The sequence below is a fragment of the Phascolarctos cinereus genome, unplaced genomic scaffold (assembly GCF_003287225.1).
Source record: "Phascolarctos cinereus isolate Bilbo 61053 unplaced genomic scaffold, phaCin_HiC Scaffold_5;HRSCAF=322, whole genome shotgun sequence".
NCBI classification, from domain to species: domain Eukaryota; kingdom Metazoa; phylum Chordata; class Mammalia; order Diprotodontia; family Phascolarctidae; genus Phascolarctos; species Phascolarctos cinereus.
The window spans coordinates 213,799,240-213,820,675 of record NW_027555958.1 but is presented as its reverse complement, the minus strand read 5'-3'; the positions used below and the strand labels follow the sequence as shown (position 1 = coordinate 213,820,675).

Sequence of the window (21,436 nt, the reverse complement as noted above, 5' to 3'; positions counted from 1 at the left end):
CCAGGGAACATGATATGGAGTGGAAAAGGCCTATTTGGGGTAGAAGGAAAAGGAAAAAGAAATACAATTTCTTTTGGTCAGCTGTTTATAGCTTGCCCAAAATGAAAATTGGGAGATAGGTCTTTAGAAATAGGTGAAGGTGGGGCAGTTAGGTGGCACAGTAGGTAGATCTCTGGATGTCAGAAGGACCTGAGTTCAAATGTGGTCTCAGACACTTGACACTTAACTATCTGTGTGACCTTAGGCATATCCCTTAACCCTGATTGCCTCACCAAAAAGAAAAAAAAAGAAATAGGTGGAGGTTTTGTGCTCCCTGGAAGTGAATTCTGTATTTGAAAATTAAGAAATTACATTCATCATTGTCCTATGAAGACCATGCTGGTTTAGGTATCTAAGAACCTGGGATCAAATCTGCTTCAGGCTCTTTTTGTCGTTCAGTTGTTTTCAGTCCTGTCAGACTCTTTGTGACCCCATTTGAGATTTTCTTGGCAAAGATACTGAAATAGTTTTCCATTTCCTTCTCCAGCTCATTTCATAGACGAGAAAACTGAGGCAAATAAGGTTAAGTGAGGCCAGATTGGAACTCAGGAAGATGAGTCTTCCTGACTCTAGGCCCCGCTCTCTAATCACTGTACCACCTAACTGCACCTTCCTCTTACAAGCTATTTAATTCTGGGGGAAAAGTTGTTTAATCTTTCTGGGGACTTGTTTTCCTCATCTATAAAAGGAAAAGTTGGACCTAGATGATCTGCCAGGTTTTATCCAGCCCTAAGTATGTGTTCTGTGATCCTAACTGTTGAGGACCTATTATGTGTTCCTACCATGTCCTTTCCAACTTTGAGTCTGTGATTCTATGGTCACTTGTTAATTTATGAAAACATTTAAGTTTTAAGCTGAGATATGTTATTTATTTAAAAAAAAAACATAGTGCTTGACCATGAAGGTAATGATTTTGTGTTATTGGGGTTCTGTGAAAAATTTTAACTTTTCAGTATTATTTAGTAGTAATAATAATAATGATAATAATAACAGACATTTCTATAATTTTGTGTGTGTGTGTTGGTGTGTGTGTGTGTGTGTGTATATATATGTATAAAATCACAGAAACCCTGAAATATATAGTGAAAGTAATATTATAATTTTCATTTTATACTTAAACCAAGGCCAAAGTATGCTGGCAAGTATTTCACATCCAGTTCTCCAGAAAGGACACTTTTTTAGATTAATATGAATTAACTTTTTCTCCACCACTTTCTTAAGACTAAACAACCAACAAAATTATAAATCTAGCCCTGATTTGTAGCATGTATTGATTCACAAGTTGTAAATGATCCCCCTGAAAATTTAACACTCACCCTCGAGAGCCACTTGGAGCTGGCTCTAGTACATCCTGGCTCATGGTCACATAGCTAGTCAAAGTCGAAGGTGGCAGTCTATTTCAAGTGTCTCAAAACTCTGTGCTTAATATTGTGTTCTCTGCTTATGCTGCCTCTCAACCAAATGGCATCATATATTGTGATGAAATCATTTTCTAATTTGTCAATTATGAATTGCATTAATCTAATGAAAAAACTAAGGTGAAGGGCAAGAAAAATCTCTTAGCTCACTGTTATTGACTGCTCCATTAATGCTTGTCTAATATTTCTAGTGACAGAGGAGCATAATTTGTAGTTACCTTTCTATGTTCCCTCACCTACACACAACATAAACTATTATAAGTGTTCCCCCTTATGATGGGTATTTTTTAGTAATGGAAATTTTCAAGAACTTCAAATATAGCACAGATGAAAAAGGGGAATCCTGATATAGACCTTTGATGCAAAACAGCCTAGATGACCTTTTGAAACTAAAATGTCACCAAGAATCCCTTAGCTATGCAATAGCTGTAGATAGCTACTTTAAAATGAGGAGGGAGATTTGCAAAGTCAAAAGTACCCAGAAAGTGCCCACATGCCTGTATTTATAAACAGCAATGGTAAAGGGGTAGATCACAGTCCAGGAAAGTTATAAACTTGATGCATCTATTCAATTAAGAAGGCAAAACTACACAAACTGAAGATTCTGGAAGACTTTAAAAGGTGAAAATTCATTGCAGCATTTTTTAAAGGAAAGTTCCAGATCAAAGATTAAAGAAAAGAATTTCCTTAAAGATTTAAAACTGGAAGTTTGAATTGGAATGGAATGGAAGTTAGCCATTACTTTATGACTCTGAATGGGCCACTTGCCCTCCTCTTTTAAAGATAAGAAAACTGAGATGCTGAAAGGTTGTGTGTTGCCCCAGTCGACACAGCTTTATGTTTATAAATGAGGATTTGAAACCAGGTCGTTCTTGACTCTAAGTCCAGTGCCCTATCTACTGTATAAAGCTGCCACTCACCTAGTTTGTAGACCACCCTTCCCATATATCTTAGGATATAAGTAATCTGCTACATTTCTCATTGCAGCACAGTCAAGGGACTTCTCTAGTGAGAATCTGAGGGATTTATTTCAGGTTCAGATTGGGGACCTTTAAGAATTTGGGAGATGAGAGCAGATCCAGATCTCAATAGAAAGGTTATGAATTAGAAGCTTTTCCAATTACACATACAGGCAGAATTTTTTTTTTCAACATGACCTTGGGAGAAGTTCAAAAAGTACTAGGGTAAAGGAAGAGATTATGAAATACTTTCTTCTCATATGGGAATCTTTGTACTAGATATTACATCTGAGGCAACTCATTGATTGGTTGGGGTCTCCAGAGCTCACTTAGGTTGTATACACTTTATACCCATTCCCAACACCATCCCTATGTTTGTTGCAAGCATAGTCCATGGGGTCAGGTCTTTTTAGTTTAGGAAGTTCTCAAGGCTTCTGGGTTTTTCTGACTTTTAGGCATCAAAGTACAGCTTTAAGGTACCTTGTAGCCTAGTACTTAGTCTAAAGAATGTGTATACTGGGTACATCTCTGTAGATATTAAACACCTATTGTACTTTTTTAAATGGAAAAAAAAAGTGGTGATAAATCCTTTAGCCAAAAGAGCAAAAAAGTTTTCTGAAAGAGTTATCATATGCCTCATCTACCCATCTAGAGGCAGTCCATCTTTCTTAATTGGGGTTCAGCCAGTTTGTTTTCATACATAACCCAAAGGATAAGAATGAGTAACCATATTTCTGGGTTAGACCTCTGATAATTCTGTTATCTCCATTTTATCACCATTTTTTATCTTTTCTGGGGAGTACTTCCAGACAGTCTAGAATTCCTGGCTTAGTCTCACCATGATTCCAGTCTAGGTACTCTCATTGATATTTGAAAGGATTAGAAGAAGAATTAGAAAGCAAGACGTTTCACTCCAGGGTATTTTTTTTCCTGCTATGAGACTTGCACCTCCTAAAAACCTTTCTAATCCTCTTGGAAAATTCTTTCCATCAGCTTTAACCATTATCGAGTTTTAAATTATATTAAGCCAAAATCTTCTTACCTGTAACTTCACCACAACTAGAAAATGGTCCAATAAATTAGTGATCCCTTTAGGCATCCTAATAGTCCAGATTATATTATAGGTGAAGAAACAGAATGAATCAACCATTTGAATCAACAAACAAGTCATTTGGAAATAAACTATGTTGAGTTTGGGCCCCTACAGTATAAAAGTCATTTTTTCTCCCATCATCATGGACTATGATGAATCACTAACATGAGGGCAGGTTCAGCAATTATGCCCCAGAGGAAGTCAGGCATGGGGCTGAGACTCCTTAAGAATCCTTGCAAGGAAATTTTCATATGTTAATGTGAAAGTATGGTTATGATGAGAGTAACATAATTCACAGGCAAAGTCAGAGCAGGACCTCAGAAAACCTTTGAGGAAGTTCTGAGGGTATTTCTCCAGGATACGACCCTTCTCCAGACTGACAGAAGTAAGAGCATTATCAAGCTCAATGGCTGGCGTATAGTAAATGTTTCATAAATGCTTGCTGGCTTGATTATCAAGGACATCTTTCTGTGCATCCTTGGGACTTAGCCACATTAAAATATGGTGATGGCTATTCCAGGGCCTAATGGCTTAATTTCTTCTCTACAAATGTACTGAAATAAATTCAAGTTCTACTTAATTCCATCCTGAAAAGCTCTGATCTTGTTTATACAGTCCTCAGTTACAAAAACATGGTTGAATTGTACAATGAATGGCGAATTTGGCATTCAACAAATATTTACTCCTGGTTGGTAGTAAATTATCAAGTATGGTTTTGGTACAGTTTTGTCCTGCTTTGAGCAAATCCAACATATGGAAAGCTGACTGTAAAAACAAATAACTCATCAGGTGATACTCTATTACCTTCTTTCAATTCAAGTCTCCTCTGCATATTGACAACATAATTCAATTTATCTCCTGCAGAGTCAGAATCAGACAACTTTAAAAAATGTACATAAATAATACACTTGTATTATATGAAATATTCTATAAATGCTCTATTATCTGGTATTTACAAAATGAATTTTAGTAACATATTAAATCAATAGTATTTATGCCTACAGTTGTTAGAGTGAATGATAAAATCAAAAAATCACTGTTCTAAAGACAATTATTGTATTTCCTCATAAGGCAGCTCTTTGATATATAAAAATAAGACTTGATATCATCATTATCCCTCTTTTAATGCACGAAGTTAGGTGAGGTTTATTTTTTTGCACAGTTGAAAGAGGGGAGAAGATAACTTTGAGAATTTCAATTTCTCAAACCCTAAAAGAACACTAAAAAAAACCCCTTATTATATCATTTTTTTTATCATCATAACAAAACAAATAGCAACAGAAACTATAGCCTTAGTTTTATACTGAATAGCCTCTAATGGGCATTACATTTCAAAGCTAGTAGCTTTAATTTAAATATGTACCACCTTTTTGAATTATCAAAGAGAGAATAAATTATATTCAATGTGGAGTATTTTTTTCTGAATTAGATTTATTTGAAAGTCGTTAGTTGAAGATGGTGGAGAAAAGGAAAAAACTCACCCACGTTCTCTCAAATTCCCCTCCAAACAACTTTAAATAATTCCTCAAAATGAATTCTATAGCTGCAGAACCCACAAAAGGATGGGATAAAACAATTTTCCAACCCAAGACTACATAGAAGGTCAGCAGGGAGGATCTGATGAGAGTGGAGGTGATAGTGGAGCACAGTTGAGCACAGACTATCCCTAGACAAGTCAGCAGCAAGCAACTAAATCTGTAATGCTAGGTTCTGGAGCTCTTGGCCCACAAACAGTAAGGAAGTTGGGCAACTGATCAGAAGAAGAATACAAAGGAGACTTTGAAGGTACTAGTTGCATTACTCTACTGTATTGCCCATGCATGGATCTGGGTGGAGTCCTAGGGTGAAGAGTAGCACTAGCACATCAAAGCTTGTAGCTGTAGGAGAGTAGGGACCCTGGTTACAGTTCCAGGTAAGAAAAGAGTGCTTGTGGTAACTCACAGACGAGATTACAGGCCAGGAGTAGTAAACATAACCCTCGTTAGATCATACCACCTTGTAAGAACTGAAAACTCATGAATCCTCAGAACTAGCTCTGAAAACAACTACACAAAAAATCTGAAGCTTAGAACAGTGCTCCCTCCACCCCAGGAACAAAGACCAACTTTAACATAAAAGTTAAAAATCAAGAAATAGGCTGGGAAAGTGAGCAAACAAAAGGAGAAAACAAAAGAACCTGACCATAGAAAGTTACTATGGTGACAGGGAAGAAAAAAAAATAAACTCAAAAGACAACAAAGTAAAAAACTGCTACATCTAAATCCTCAAAGAAAAATGTGAACTGGCCTCAGGCCCAAAACAGAATACCTGGAAGAGTTTTTAAAAGAATTTTGAAAATCAAAAAAGAGAGGTAAAGGAAAAATCAGGAAAAGAAATCATAATGATAAAATAAAAGTAATTTTTTTAAAAAGTCAACATCTTGGTAAAGGGGGCACAAAAATTGATCAGGGAAATGCAAATTAAAGTAGCTCTGAGTTACCACCTCACACCTATCAGATTGGCTGATGTGACAGAAAAGGAAAGTGACAAATGTTGGAAGGAATGTGGGAAAATGGAGACACTAATGCACTGTTAGTGGAGTTGTGAACTGTTTCAACCATACCTGAGAACAATTTGAACTATGACCAAAATGCTATAAAACCATGCATACTATTTGACCAAGCAATACCACTGCTAGATCTGTATCACAGAGATTAAAAAAGAAAAAAAGAAAAAAGACCTATATGTAGAAAAATAGGTACAACAGCTCTTTTTGTGGTGGCAAAGAATTGGAAATTGAGGGGACAACCATCAATTGGAGAATGGCTGAACAAGTTTGATATATGATTGTGATTAAATAGTGTTAATACTATAAGAAATAATGAGGAGGATGTTCTCAGGAAAAAAAAAACTTGTACTTACATAAACTGATGCAAAATAAAACAAACAGAACCAGGAGAACATTGTACAAAGTAACAACAATATCATATGATGATCAACTGTGAATGTCTTAGCTATTGTCAGCAATACAATGATCTAAGACAATTCTGAAGAACTTATGATGAAAAATGTTATCCATATCAAAGAAAGAACGGATGAGTCTGAATGCAGATCAAAGCACCTTTTTTTTTAACTTTCTTTTTTGTGTTTTTTCTTGTGTTGTTTTTTTGTCTGTGGTTTCTTTTACAGCATGACTAACATAGAAATATGTTTTGTGCAAGTGCAGATGTATAACCTTTATTAAATTACTTACCTCTTCAAGGAGGGACCTGGGGAGGGAGAGAGAAAGGAAGAGAATTTGAATTCAAAAATGTTAAAAACAAATGTTAAAAACTGTTTTTACATGTAATTGGGGGGAAAACAATGTTACATGTAAAAATTGGTTTTAGGAAAAAGAAAGTTATACACACATTATGCCTAAAACCATATGTATGTATGTATGTATGTATGTATGTATGTATGTATGTATGTATAATACATATTATGTATTTTATATGAACATATATGTGCACGTATATGTATATGCACACATACATATATACATAGGCTCACTATAAACTGCCAACACTTGATTAGTTAAAACACTTTTATCATCCTTTCAACCTTTATAACTTAGAGTTTACTGTACCCTCAACCTTTTCACTGAAAATCAGGTTCACAACTTTAAAGCTATCCTTAATTTTTCCTTTTCCCTAATTTTTCAGACCTGATCATTTGCCATATCTTGTCAGAACTAAAAGAACCCTTCATATTTCTTTCTTATTATATTTCCCATCTGTCCATTTACCTTTTGTGCATTCACATGGTTATCACCCTAGTTCTATTCTTCATTACATTTTGTTTGGTCTATTGTAGCATCCTCCCATTTTAATTTTCAGCTTCAGTCTTTCTCTTCTCCAATTTATTGCCACACGGATGTCAAAATAATCTTCCTAATGAACAAATAAGACCATTTCCCTCACTTTCCTGAGTGAGAATCTTCAGTGTCTCCCTATTAATTCATGGGAAAAACACAAACTCTTCAGCTTGGCAATTAAAGTCCATTTTGACACTAGCCTGCTTTCCAGCCTTATCACATATTGCTCCTTCATTTAATTTCCCAGACAAACCAGTAAGTCTACTCATTCCCAAACTTTAGACACCATTATTTCAGCATCCTCACTCTTGTTTAGATTTTCTATCATTCTTAGCCCTCCCTTCTGACTTCTGCCTCTTTAGTTTCCCCACCACACTCAATGTTCAGTTTGCTGACATTTCTAAATGAAAAAGACCTATTCCCCTTAATTCAAGGTTCTTAAGCTGGGGAAAATTAACTTTTTTTGTCAATTATATTGGCAATATAATGTTTCCCTTTGTAATCCTGTGTACTTATGCACTTAAAAACATTATCCAGAGAAGGGGTCCATGGACTTCACCACACTGCCCAAAGAGTCCAAGATACATAAAAGTGGTTAAAAACCCCAATCTTGTTTGCTAGTACTTGCTTCCTCCTTGTGCAGTAATCATGGATATTCTTATCCATATATATCTTTTATCTCCCCAATAACTGTAAGATCCTGGAGGCCAGAGACTGTTTTTTTGATTTTATGTTTGTCTCTCCACAACCTAGCACTTAGCACAAAGCCTGAGACAATGGAAATAGGTAAGGAGCCCAGAGAATAGAGTATTGTACCCATAGTCAGAAGATCTGAATTAAAATACGACATCTGATATTTACAAGCTGTGTGATCCTGGATAAGTTTCCTCATCTATGAAAAAGGATAACAATAACATCTACCTCTTAGGGTTATTCTGAGGATAAGATTGATTAATATTTGTAAAGTGCTTTGTAAACCTTAAATTGTTATACAAATGCTGCATATTTATTATTATTATTATTATTATCATTATTATCTTGTTAGATTACATTAGATTTGATGCAATTGTTATCTAAGACCCTTGACATTTATTTTAGGTGAATAATATATGCATATAGATTCATAGTGACATATTGCATTTTTCTACTAGTCAACCTCGATTCTCAGGGCTTATGAATAACAAACCACAATGAACCACTAAGAAACTGCTGCTTTAGTACTTCCATGAAAATATTAAAAGCCTATAGCAAAGAAAACCTTCTCTAACATTGATTAGAACCCTTAAGTTATACCCAGAACCAATTTACTTTCCCGGGAGTCCTGTGGATAGGTTATGAAATAAGCCTGAATTGAATGCCCAGAGATGACTAGAAGTTGTAGAGAATTTCTTGAATAGAATGCAGTCCCAACCTTGTGAATGAAAGGGAAAGGTGACAAAGAATTAAGCATTTGGCACCTTTAGAAGTACAGGACTGTAGTAAGTCTGTGAGTCATTCATAACCAGACAAAGCTTTTCATATTTTAGAAATCTGGTTCTATAATCCACAACGCTGAAGAGAGGAATCTTGAGTGAGATCAAACACAGATAACTATAACTATAACTATAACTATAACTATAACTATAACTATAACTATAACTATAACTATAACTATAACTATAACTATAACTATAACTATAACTATAACTATAACTATAACTATAACTATAACTATATATGTGTGTGTGTGTATATATATATATATATGTGTGTGTGTGTGTGTGTGTGTATATATATATATATGTGTGTGTGTGTGTGTGTGTGTGTGTATGTTTGGTGCCGGGGAGTTTCTGTTGAAATATGGAGTCATTTTGGATTAATATCCATATAATGAACCTTCTTATTACGTAATGAACTACTGCCTTTGGTACAGTCTATTTGAAAGGACTAAATGAAATTGGAATTGAAATTCAATTGCTTGTTGATTATTGGAAGGAATAAGATGAATATTATATTTGTCTCCATAAAACAAATGAAAGACAGTGCTATGATTCTGGGTAGAGCTCTAAGCAGATTATTTTTTATAAGGTTATGATTTTCTCTGTCACTGCAGAAGTCAGCAAGACAAAATAATGATGGCACTCCTTCCAAAGGTAAAACAGAGGAAATAAAAACATCCATCTTTGTAACTTTAGGGGTTCTTTTCTATATAAAAAGCATGAATTACCTCTACAAATGTTTCCTTTGCCTTTCCCTCTCCCAACTCCCAGGTTAATGTTTTAACTTTTTTTTTCTTTCATTCCCACAGTGATTTGAAGAGATAATTCTTGATAGAATTTACATTTACTTTCCATGACAATCTGGTGATCAATAGTGAATAGCTGTCTCACTGGGTCAAAAACTTAAAGCATTTTCAATTTTTTAAATGGTAATTCTCATATTTTTTTGTCTTTCTTCCCTCTTAGACTGTGTCGGTGTCTGTATCTGTGCTAACATTGAGCTGCATAGCCTTGGATCGATGGTATGCCATTTGTCACCCTTTGATGTTTAAGAGCACTGCCAAGAGGGCAAGGAACAGCATTGTAATTATCTGGATCGTATCATGCATCATTATGATTCCTCAGGCCATTGTCATGGAATGCAGCAACGTGCTCCCAGATTTAGCCAATAAAACCACTCTGTTTACAGTGTGTGATGAACGCTGGGGTGGTAAGTATGTTATTACCCACAAGCTGGGGTACTGGCATGCCAACTGCAAACCAAGTCTGACTCTGTTTTCTTGGCATCTCCCTAATTCTGGACCTTGTAAAAGTTCAGTATCTTTAAATAAATTTCATTTTTTGCGACCTCTAAATATTCCAGGGACACATAACTTAGTTTATATGTTTTTAGCACATATAAATAAAATATCAAGCTAATCCACACTTAGTCTTGTTAATCAGAAGGTGATACAGTAGCAAGAGTCCTTGAAACCAGATGATCTGGGTTTGAATCTAGGCTGTCTTGATTATTACCTATATGACTTTGACCAAGTCACCTCTAAATTCCCTTCTAGAACTGAAATGACAACCATATGCTTCTATGATCCATGATCCTAAGACAGCATGCTTTAGTGGAGAGAGCCTTGGACTGGAAGTTGGGAGACCTGAGTTTTAATCCAGACTCTGTCACTAAACACAGAGCTTCAGAGTTGAGAGGGATCTCAGCTGTTTTCTAGTATAACCTGTACCCCCAAAGAGCATCCTGTATAACATATCCAATGTATAGTCATATAGCTTCTTCTTAAAACTATCTGATGAGGTCAATCTACTTCATTCTGAGGAGGCCATTCTATTTTCAGATTCATTAATTAATAGGAATTTTTTTTTTCTTGGCTAAATCACTTCCTTCACATGGGCATTAGTTTCTTCATATGTAAGATGAGGAGGATGGATTAGATCAATTGTATCAAACTCAGATAGAAACTAGAGATACTATACCATACATAAGGACCCCTGTGGGATTCATATTGATGTAATTTTAAAATGTATTATTGTCTATGTTTTATGATATATATCTCCTCACTGGTCAGCTAGGTGGTGCAGTAGACAGAGTGCCAGGCCTAGAGTCAGGAAGACTCATCTTCCTGAGTTCAAATCTGGCCTCAGACACTTACTAGCTATGTAACCCTAGGTAAGTCACTTAACCCTGATTGCCTCAGTTTCCCCATGGAAATGGCAAACTACTCCAGTCTCTTTGCTAAAAACAAAAACAAAAAACCTATTGGATCACAAAGAGTCAAATGTGACTGAAATGACTGAACAACAACAAATCTCGTTACATTTTGATTTGGTTTGGACCTCTCTTGGAAATGTGGATAACAAGAAAACCAAATGCAACATCTTTGACATTTCTGGACTAGTTTGTCTTTGAAGATGTGTCTTTGTATTTACATCCCCAGCACTTAACACAATGCCTGGAATACAGAGGGTGTTTAATAAATGTTTCTTGATTGATTACTGTGTTGATGCTCTTCAAGATCCAATATTCTATTCAATCTTTGAAATAGTAGATCAAAGTTATTTACAGCTTTATAACATTTAAGATAGGCAAATCAATAAGCATTTATTAAACACTGTGTGTCAAGTAATGTGCTAAACACTGAGAATACTAAAACAAGCAGAGAAAAAAACATCCTTCCCTTTCCTTCTAGAAGTTGACATTTCAATGGGGCAAGATAACACATAAAAGGGAGCTGAAAGTGGGGAAGAGGGAGGAGATAAGACATAACTGGCCTGGGTCCTTTCCCTAAAATGGAAGTTCTAGGGGGAACTAATGAGGGAGAGAGGGAGGGAGGGAGAGAAGGAGGAAGAAAGAGAGAGAGAGAGAGAGAGAGAGAGAGAGAGAGAGAGAGAGAGAGAGAGAGAGAGAGAGAGATCCTAGGGGAGAAGAGTACTCCCAGCGTAAAAAGAATACTCCCAGTGTAAGAAGAAGTTCCAAGAGTGGTATGAACTTTCAGAGGAAGTTTTCTCATCTCCCCAACTTCCTCAAATAGTGACTTGATCCTCCACTTGCAAATTATATACAAAGTGGAGGTTGGAGAATTCAGTAGTCTGAACATAGATTGGTTGTAAGGCGCCTTTTTTCAAGTTCAGACACATACACATAATACATACTAAATGTATACACACATACACATATACACATGTATACATACATATATGTGTGTATAGTGTGTATATTAAGCACCTTTCAAAAATCTTATATACTTGTGGTGATGTGCTTTAAAATAGTATTATTCAATATAGAAATGTTCAAATTGCAAGCACTATTAGTGGACTTAAAATAGAACTAAATTTACCATCATATTTATAGGGAGGCATCTGGTGTACAATCTCTACTTGTATTCTGGTCAAACCACTCATCAGTCTTATTTCCCTTGCTAATAAAAATGGGAGTGATGAAACCATATCTACTAGGTTAGTTGCATTCACTCTTCATGGATATGTCCACGCTGTTCAAATATAACCAGCAGAATTTTAGAGCACTTCTCTTCATTTCCTGGCATACTGCACATAGTAGGCACATAATAAATGTCTGGCATATATATGACTATATGCTTCATTTGGACTGCATTCCCATCTTCAGAGACATTAGCATTCTTCTTGTAAAGACCCATGCTAATACATCCAGGAGGGCTCTGTACTGGCATAAACCCTGGGCCTGATGCCAGCAGCAGATTGTGTGCATTAGACAATAAGAAGGAGAGTGTTAGTTACTATGACATTAGAAAGCATGATCAGGGCCCATTAGTGACAGGCCAATGAAGAGAGCACTGCTTTTCGGCACAGACTACAAACGTGCTTTCCATTCTCTCTTCCTCTTTTAAAAACAGGTACATTTTATTGCCACACTTTTGTTAGGAAAGAACTTGGCTTCTTATGGCTAATTACTGCAATGGGTTATTTTAGAAAGATGTCATGCATTTATTAGAAAGACATTTTGTTATGGTAATACCCAAAAGTTTTGGCCAAAGTGGGAAAACATAGCAAGTGGTACCTGTCAGGTGTTACTCTTGGATATGGTAATATTTAACAGGTGTATCAATTATTTGGATCTAGGAATTGAGAACCAGCTCTTTAAATTCAGAAAGAATAATAGATTAAGCAGAGCTAATTGCACCTCAAATGTCAGGAATAAATTACAAATCACTGACAATGTAGGGGAATGGTTCTACTAAAATGAAATTTACAGGGCATTGAGGTAAAGTAGGGTACATTTAAAAGAGCTAGGCTGCTAGGGAGACAGATATTCTACAATCTTTTTTCAACCAATCAGTTAATATTGATTAGTGCTAGTTGTGCTAGGTAGCTGAGATCCAGGTACAAAGAATAAAACAACCCCTAAATAGAAGGTGTTTATCTAGGGTAAAGAGGAAGCACTGAAGAATGTTGGCGGAATATTATTGGTCTTGTTGTGGGAGGAGATGACCTGCTGATTTTATATCCCAGCTTGTCCACTTACCAGCCATGTGACCCAGGGAAAATCTTTCAATCTCTCTGAGCTTCAGTTGAAAAAAGATGATAATAATTTATACACTCTACCCAACATGGTGTAGTGAAGAAAGTATTTTGTAAAGAGACATAGAGGTGTGAACGAGCAATATTAAACCAGCAATATTTACTCTAAAATAAAATGTTCCTAAAATGTATTGTTCCTAACATTATAATTATTGATTATCTATGCGTTGCTAGCTTGCGCGCGCGCGCACACACACACACACACACACACACACACACATCTGTCTTAAATATAATGAACAAAACAAAATGAATAGAAAGTGCCAAGAAAAATAAGATCATTTCTCTTCAAGTCATATTCATTGTGTTACTATGTTCCAATATAATTTTATCTTTTGAAATAACTACCTGACACCTATTTCAAACATTCTCCCTGCCTTTACCCTCCTTCCTTTGCTTTAGGTCTCCTTCTGTGAAGCATGTAACCTCACTATGGGTCCGTGTAACTTAGGTCTCATCTTTAAAGTAAGATCTGTAACCTTGGCATAAGCCTACAGAAAAAGAGAAGGCTACACCTTCTAAGATTCTTTTCAGCTCTAAGGTAGAGTCTTGGAAAAGCTTCAATAAGGAGAAGCCAAGAATGAAAGTGACTGGTAATGGGTAGATATGGAGAATTTGTAGAAATAGCTTACTAAGAAAGGAAAAAGGAGGACTGACCCATGCTAGAGAATGGACAGGTAGAACAGATATTTTATTCTTGTGCAATGGGAACAGAAGGCTTCAGTTGACCAAGCCTATAAGTTTTCAGTTTTATTCAAAGACAGAGCCTGATTTTCCATAATGTCCAAGGGCTTTAGGCAAATAGGGAATTATCCTGTGATTTCATTAGCATAGGGAGCTTCAGGTTAGGAGGATCCTCTGCCAGGATAAAGAGACAGCTTCTCCTCATTGATAGTCTAAGAGAGTTGTCAAGAATAGTAACAGGTTAAACGAGTTGCCCAGGGTCACGCTGCTGGCATGTTTGGTGTAACATCTAGGTCTTCCTGATTCTAAAAAGTTCTGTCTGCTATGCTAATGTGCCTCTCTAGGGCTGTGCTTTGCTTAATTTTTTATCTTAGCCAAAATGTTTAGCGAGCAGATAAAAGGAACACCTGTTATCTTATAAATATCAGCTGTACTCTCTAAAATATGCTGCTCGTTAAATTTCCTTTATGTGACAGGTTTTTTTTGTTTGTTTTTGTTTTTGTTTTGTTTTGTTTTGCTTTCTGTAAACTTCAAATGATTCATATTCCCCCCGGAAAAGTAAGGCATTTTAACCCCCATTAACACATATCACAAAGCTTTGGAATCTAGCCAATACCTGTGAGTGTGCAGTTTTCAGATTAAGTCTGCGACCACATTATTTTCTAATTATCTTTGACCAGTAGATGAAAATGTATAAGCTGATTTCTAGTTTGAGAGTTTTATTGTCTAGCCCTAGTATTGATATTATGGAAAGCAATTATTATGAGATGCATACAAATGCACACTCAGGCTGCCGAAGTCATTTAGGAAAAAGGTTTGAAAGTGATTATATAATAGCCCATAATTACTTTAGCTGCTTATAAAAGCAAGAATTAAAATAATATAAAGCTAAATGGATCTTCTATAAAATCAAATTTAATACTAGTTATAAAACAGACTCTTAAAATATGAAATCCTATTGTTTATTGAGAATGTTTCACAGGACACTATTAATGATTTTACTGCAGAATAGTCTAATTCTGATTATCAGATATTTCTTTATGCTACCAACACAGTGCCTTGAAAATAATAAGGGATCGATCCATAAATATTTGTTGATTGATTGAAAATTAGAACGGTAGCAAATTGTCATATAGTTGCATGTAATTGACAAATCCTATGGGTATGTATACACTTCGTTATGCAATTCAACGTTCATTCACTCAAAGAACACTTGATAAAAGCCTAACACATGTCAAATACTACGCTAATCATTGAAAAGTATTTGATTCTACTCAAAAACCATGTATTAAGGACCTAATGAATATGGCTAATTGCTGTGGAAGTTACAAATTTAAATGAGATATTGTCCCTGACCTCATGGGAGCTGGGGTGGGGGGTAGAGGAAGGAAACAAACATTTATTAAGCACCTACTTTGTGCCAGGTACTGTGCTAAGAGCTTTATTGATATTATGTGATTCAACTTTCACAATGTTGCTGGGGGGAGGGATGATATATGAATATAGACATGATTGCCTTCTCTTCATAGCTGGCATTGTTGTAAAATGCAAAAAAACACTTGATTTAGAGTCTGAGAATCAAGTTCATATCCACTTAACTATTTGTGTGACCTTGGACAATGCTTTTCACTTCTCTGGGTCTCAGCTGCCTCATCTGTGAAATGAGGGGAGTGGAGTCTAAGGTCACATCTAGCTAGAGAGCAATGGTTACATGAGCTCATGACACAGTATGAAGTGTAGGCTCAGAGAGTTATTTACCCAAAGTCTCATGAGTAACAAAGATAAGGCATCAAACTTGAACCCCAGATGTCTGAATTCAAAAGCAATGGTCTCTCTATTATAGATTATATCATTCTGAAATAGGACATAATCTCTGATCTCGATGAACTTATAAATCTAGTAGGAGCCTTATGATATAAACATAAAAATATAACTCTAGAATAACTGTATCACATTTTAGAATTTTAGAACACAAGAGACATATAGAATGCTCAGTGCAAGGGTTGAGAAGAAGGAAAATTCATTTCTGACTAGTCAGATCAAAGAAGACTTCAAATTTTCTGTAATCTGTTCTCAAGGATCTTGCTTGGTTCACCATAATAAGCTATCTCTGCTGCTGTTCAGTTGTTTCAGTCATGTCTGACTTTTCTTGACCCCATTTGGAGTTTTTGTGGCAAAAATACTGGAGTGGTTTGCCATTTCCTTCTCCAGCTCATCTTACAGTTGAGGAACTGAGGCAGGCAGGGTTAAGTGACTTGTCCAGGGTCACACTGCTACTAAGTGTCTGAAGCCAGATTTGAATTCAGGAAGATGAGTCTTACTGATTCAAAGCCTAGTGCTCTATCCAACTATGTACCTAGCTGCCCATACTATAGTAAGCAGTCAGTGCTAAATGGGACTTTAGTTATCCAACAGAATTTATGAGTGTTCCAATGTCTCTGAAAGTGTCTTTCTTACAGTCACTTACAGTCACACACTTTCTTACACTTACCTGTAAAAACTACCCCTATAATATAGCTGAGAAAAGAGTATAACTTTGATGTGTGTTGAGTTTAAATAAAATGTCTTTAAATTTTTTCCTAGATAGTATTTTATTTTTTCAATTACATGTAAAGATAGTTTTCAACATTCGCTTTTGTAAAATTTTGAATTCCAAATTTTTCTCCTCCCCTCTCTTTCCTCCTCCCTCCCCAAGACATTGAGCAATCTGATATAGGTATATGGATAATCATGTTAAACATATTTCCACATTAGTCATGTTGTGAAGTACAAATCAGAGCAAAAGGGAAAAAAACATGAGAAAGAGAGAGAGAAAGGGAGAGAAGGAGAGAGAATATAGTATACTTCAATCTGCATTCAGACTATAGTTCTTTCTCTAGATGTGGAAAGCATTTTCCATCATGAGTCTTTTGGAATTGTCTTAGATTAACATAATTTTTTGCTACTATGTACAATGTTCTCCTGGTTCTGTTCACTTTACTCAGCATCAGTTCAAGGAAGTCTTTCCAGTTTTTCTAAAATCTGCCTGCTCATCATTTCTTATAGCACAATAGTATTCCATTACATTCACATACCACAGCTTGTTCTCAAATTGATGGGCATCTCCTCAATTTCCAATTCTTTGCCACCACAAAAAGAGCTGCTGTAAATATTTTTATACGTGTGAGTCATTTTTCCTCTCTTATGATCTCTTTGGGAAACAGACCTAGTAGTTGTATTGCCAGATCAAAGGGTATGCACAGTTAAATATTCTAAAAAACAAAATTAGTTTCAAAGATTCAATTAAGCTTCTACAAACATAAACTTTCAAGTGGACTTTCTAAACTGTGTATTTGAACATCTATAATGTGTACATTTGGACATCAACAAAGAAGTTTTCAGAAAATAAAAGTGCAAATGTTTTTAGTATTGCATTATGGTGTTTACTGAACACTATAGATTTTAGTTGTTCAAGGTTATTTTTTTGAATTAAATCAAATCAATGTATCTTTCCCAAAATTTGACTTCTGTCACTGAAGACATGAATCCATACCACAAAGAAGTACCATATTTATATATTTTATACTGATTTTAAAATAAACATAGCATGCTATTATAGTTTTGATTATTCACCTGCTTTATGACTTTGTGGCTAGGCTGATACTCAAGTTATATTAATTGAAAGACTGATTTTTTAAAATGTTTTCATTTTCGACAACTGTCAATTTATTAAATAAATGGTAACACATTTTTCAGCACTTATAATGTGCCAATCACTGTTTTAAGTGCAAGATACAAATAAAAAATATCATAACAGTCCCTCCTTGCTCATAGGGAGCCCCTACTTTAATAGAAGAAGGTAGCACTTAAATTCATCTGAAGGGCACATGAAAAAAAAAAAAACAGAAGTCCTACCAGTGGTGTGATACGGTGGATCCCAATACTCAAACATGCTTGTGTTACACTGGTAATTAAATGAAAGTGCCAGGGTACTGCAGAGCGTAGAGGCAGGGAGAGTCATTATCCAACAAAATGGCACATCTGCATTTTAGTAAAATTACTTCGGGCAGTATGTGGAGTTTGGATTTGAATAAGGAAGAGAGATGAACTACGAAACTGTTTCAAAAATCCAAGCTAGAGGTGATTGAGAACTGACCTAGGGTGATGGCTGTATAAGTGAAGAAAAGGGAGTGAGGGAGATATGCAAGATGATATGGATATTGAAAAGACAAGATTTGGCAATTGTTAGGAAGTTGGAGGGTTTGGGACAATGAAGAAGTAGAAGATGAGACCCAGATTGTAAACATATGTGCCTGGACAGATGATGGTGCTCTTTACAGAAACAGGGAATTTTGGAAGAGAGATGGGTTAGCAGAGGGGGGTGGGGTAGGATATGTGCTCTATAATACATTACAATCTATCCACATGCCTCATTTTATGTGCTTCACTCAAGTGTGTGAAAAACAGGAAAAGTGTGATGTGGGACAGGGCTCTCACCAGCCACTGCCAGGAAGGGGTAGGAGGGGTGTTGCTGGTTGGGGGACCTGCATTGCTATTCCAATGGGTGTGGGCATTTTGATTTAGACTGACATTGAGATTATAACTGGCTGTGAAGAGGAGGGATGGTTGAAAGCCTGTACTACTAAGAGGAATTGATGTGGAAAAATGTTGGGGAAAAATGAATAAAGAGTAAATAAGGTTGAATTGGAGATGAGACCCACTATTTACTGTCATTAAGATTATAGGATGGGGTCCATATTTCCATGCTCCAATTGGTTAATAACAGAAGTCAAAAAGATTCTTCACCTATTTGCATATTAACTTGTAATTCCCTGCCCTTGTTTTCTAGTTAGGGTGGTCTTTAAATAGCAGATGATTACTTCACTCCCTATCTAGCCTTCTAAACATGGCTGTGTAAAATTTTTTTTTTCCTATGCAATCACTTTCTATTATGATAAATCCCTTTTAAGATACTTTCATGTGAGTGAACTCAACAGCCAATTATCTAATTCCCATCATTACAATTTTTTGTAATCATCTTGACCCTGGAGTGAAATGTCAGTGAATTATATTGAATAACTGAATTCTTATAAACATTTTTGTGGCTATGACCATAATAACCTTATCACACCTACCTCCTTCCTTTCAGTCTTTTTAAGGCTGATATAGACATTAGGGCATCAGAGGTATCTGCTTCAAAGCTTTATTTTTATGTGAAAAGCTCACCTATGACCCTTCCCTAGACATATAAAAGTTGAAAGCTGCTTAGGTGCTGGGGGAGTGCCTGGGTGACTGTAGAGTTTCTTTGAAATTGGCCCACCAAATGTTTCTCAGGCTGCAGCACTTCAAAGAGAAAGGCTGTTTTCTCCCGGCCTCTGCCCTCTCTATCTTAGCTGCCTAACTCCTACGGCTTCTTTTTTTTCTCCAAAACCGAGCTGTTTTATAGAATAAACTTAAAAGAGGCCTGGATCCCAGCAAGGAAATGATGACCTAGGTGGTTGCCACCTATAAAAGAATGAGTTTAAAATTTTAAAAAAAGTATTCTAACCACTTTCTCAGCCCTCCAGGAAGTATTTGCTGTTCTTCCCTATCATCATTATACAGAAATAAATAAATAAACCAACTAACAAAAAAAAATCCAAAGAAATAAATAAACACAAACACTATTAGGTAAATAGATCCTAGAATCTGGTAAAAAAAAAACAGAGAGGTGAAGGTTGGAGACAAGGGATGGGAGATGAATTAAACATAAAAATATTGGCATTTCTTTCATTAAAATGGGAAAAAATCAATAATGCAGTGCTAGTCTTCTTCTCTAATAGCAGCCAAATAATGGATTTTTTTCATTGTCTATATTAGAAAAGGCCAAGGATGACAGAGGGTAAAGGTGGGGAGGGATTTGAGGAGAATAATTTTATTGTTTGAGGATTTACTGCCCACTGAATCACACATCCCAATCATACACACAAACAATTATGATACATTTATCTAACCCAATACCCTCACTTTATCAGTAAGAAAACACAGGCTCTGACCTGAGAAATAAAGTGACTTAATATCATAGATACAGGACTAGAAAGGGCTTCAGAGGTCAATGGGTTCAAGCCTCTCCTTTTACAGATAAGTAAACTGGTGCCAGATTGGTGAAATGATTTGCCTAAGGCTGTACAGGTAGTAAATGGTAGATTCAAGGATTAAAACTCAGATCCTCTGATTTCGTATTTAATTTTTCCACCCACTTTACCGAACTAAAGTCATACAGCTGGTGGTGTTTAGATTCAAGATCAAACATTCTGCATCCAAATTATAATTTCTAATGATTTTTTTTGCTTCACAATATATTGTCAGTTGCAACATTTACAAATATTACCACTATTAGAAATTTTTATTTATGAAGGAAATATTTAATTCTAAAAAGATGAATTTGGGAAAAGATAAATAAAAGCTGTCATGCAAATTATCAGTTACTATCTTTTGCGAGTGGTGAATTTAATAGGAAAACACTGTGACATGAACATAGGTGTATTAATAAAATAGTGCAGCTAGGTTGTGCAGAAGGTAGAGTGCCAGGCTTAGAGTTAGGAAGACTTATCTTCATGAATTCAAATCCGGCCTCAGACACTTACTAGATGTGTAACCCTGGGCAGTCACTTAACCCTGTTTGCCTCAGTTTCCTCATCTATAAAATGATCTGAGAAGAAATGGCAAATCACTCCAGTATCTTTGCCAAGAAAAGCCCAAATGGGGTCATGAAAAGTCAGACATGACTGAAAAAAAAAAGGCAGAACAGCAATTAATAACATGGGTTGTCCTTGTTAAATATGGCATTTCTTTATCATACACCAGGTCAATAAATGAGTCTTGGTTGATATGCTAAGCTGGAAGGCACCATTAGCAAAATTCAGCAATTGTAGTAGAGTGTCTACATGTCCCGAAGGTTAAACAAAGGCTTTCATAAATGAAAGTGCTGACTGAGCCATACTCCCTATTTTAAGTGCAGACTTGGACCATGATTTTCTTTCTCCTTGTAATAACTATATGTAATCAAGGCAAAAACACTTTGCTATATAAGCAATTGCCTTTGGGGAGAGAAACAGCAGCATCAATGGGATTCTTGATTTGCTGATTGTTTTTATCAGAGAAAAATAAATAGCATTTGGTTTTTACATTTGGAATGCCTATAATATGTATATCCACAGTGTCCAAAAGTCTTAGGGCAATTCTAAACCTGTGACACTTATTCATATTAAGCCAACTCTTTAGGTAGTCACCAAGGCCCCCTTTAGACCATCATTGGAAATACCTTTAGTGGAAAACTGTAATTCTAATTTAAAATAAATGTGTTTTTATAAGTTCTATGTAATGGATAGGTCAGTTGATAGAATACTAAA

General features: G+C 35.8%; 1 protein-coding gene across 1 annotated transcript in view; it reads left to right on the top strand.

The window, feature by feature from the left end:
* The window catches only part of HCRTR2 (hypocretin receptor 2), a 184,477-nt gene that overhangs the window by 134,975 nt on the left and 28,066 nt on the right, over positions 1–21,436 (top strand). The window contains exon 3 of the mRNA XM_021000502.2: positions 9,789–10,032. Within this exon, the coding sequence (XP_020856161.2) occupies positions 9,789–10,032 (244 nt within the window). The remainder of the gene's footprint in view (positions 1–9,788; positions 10,033–21,436) is intronic.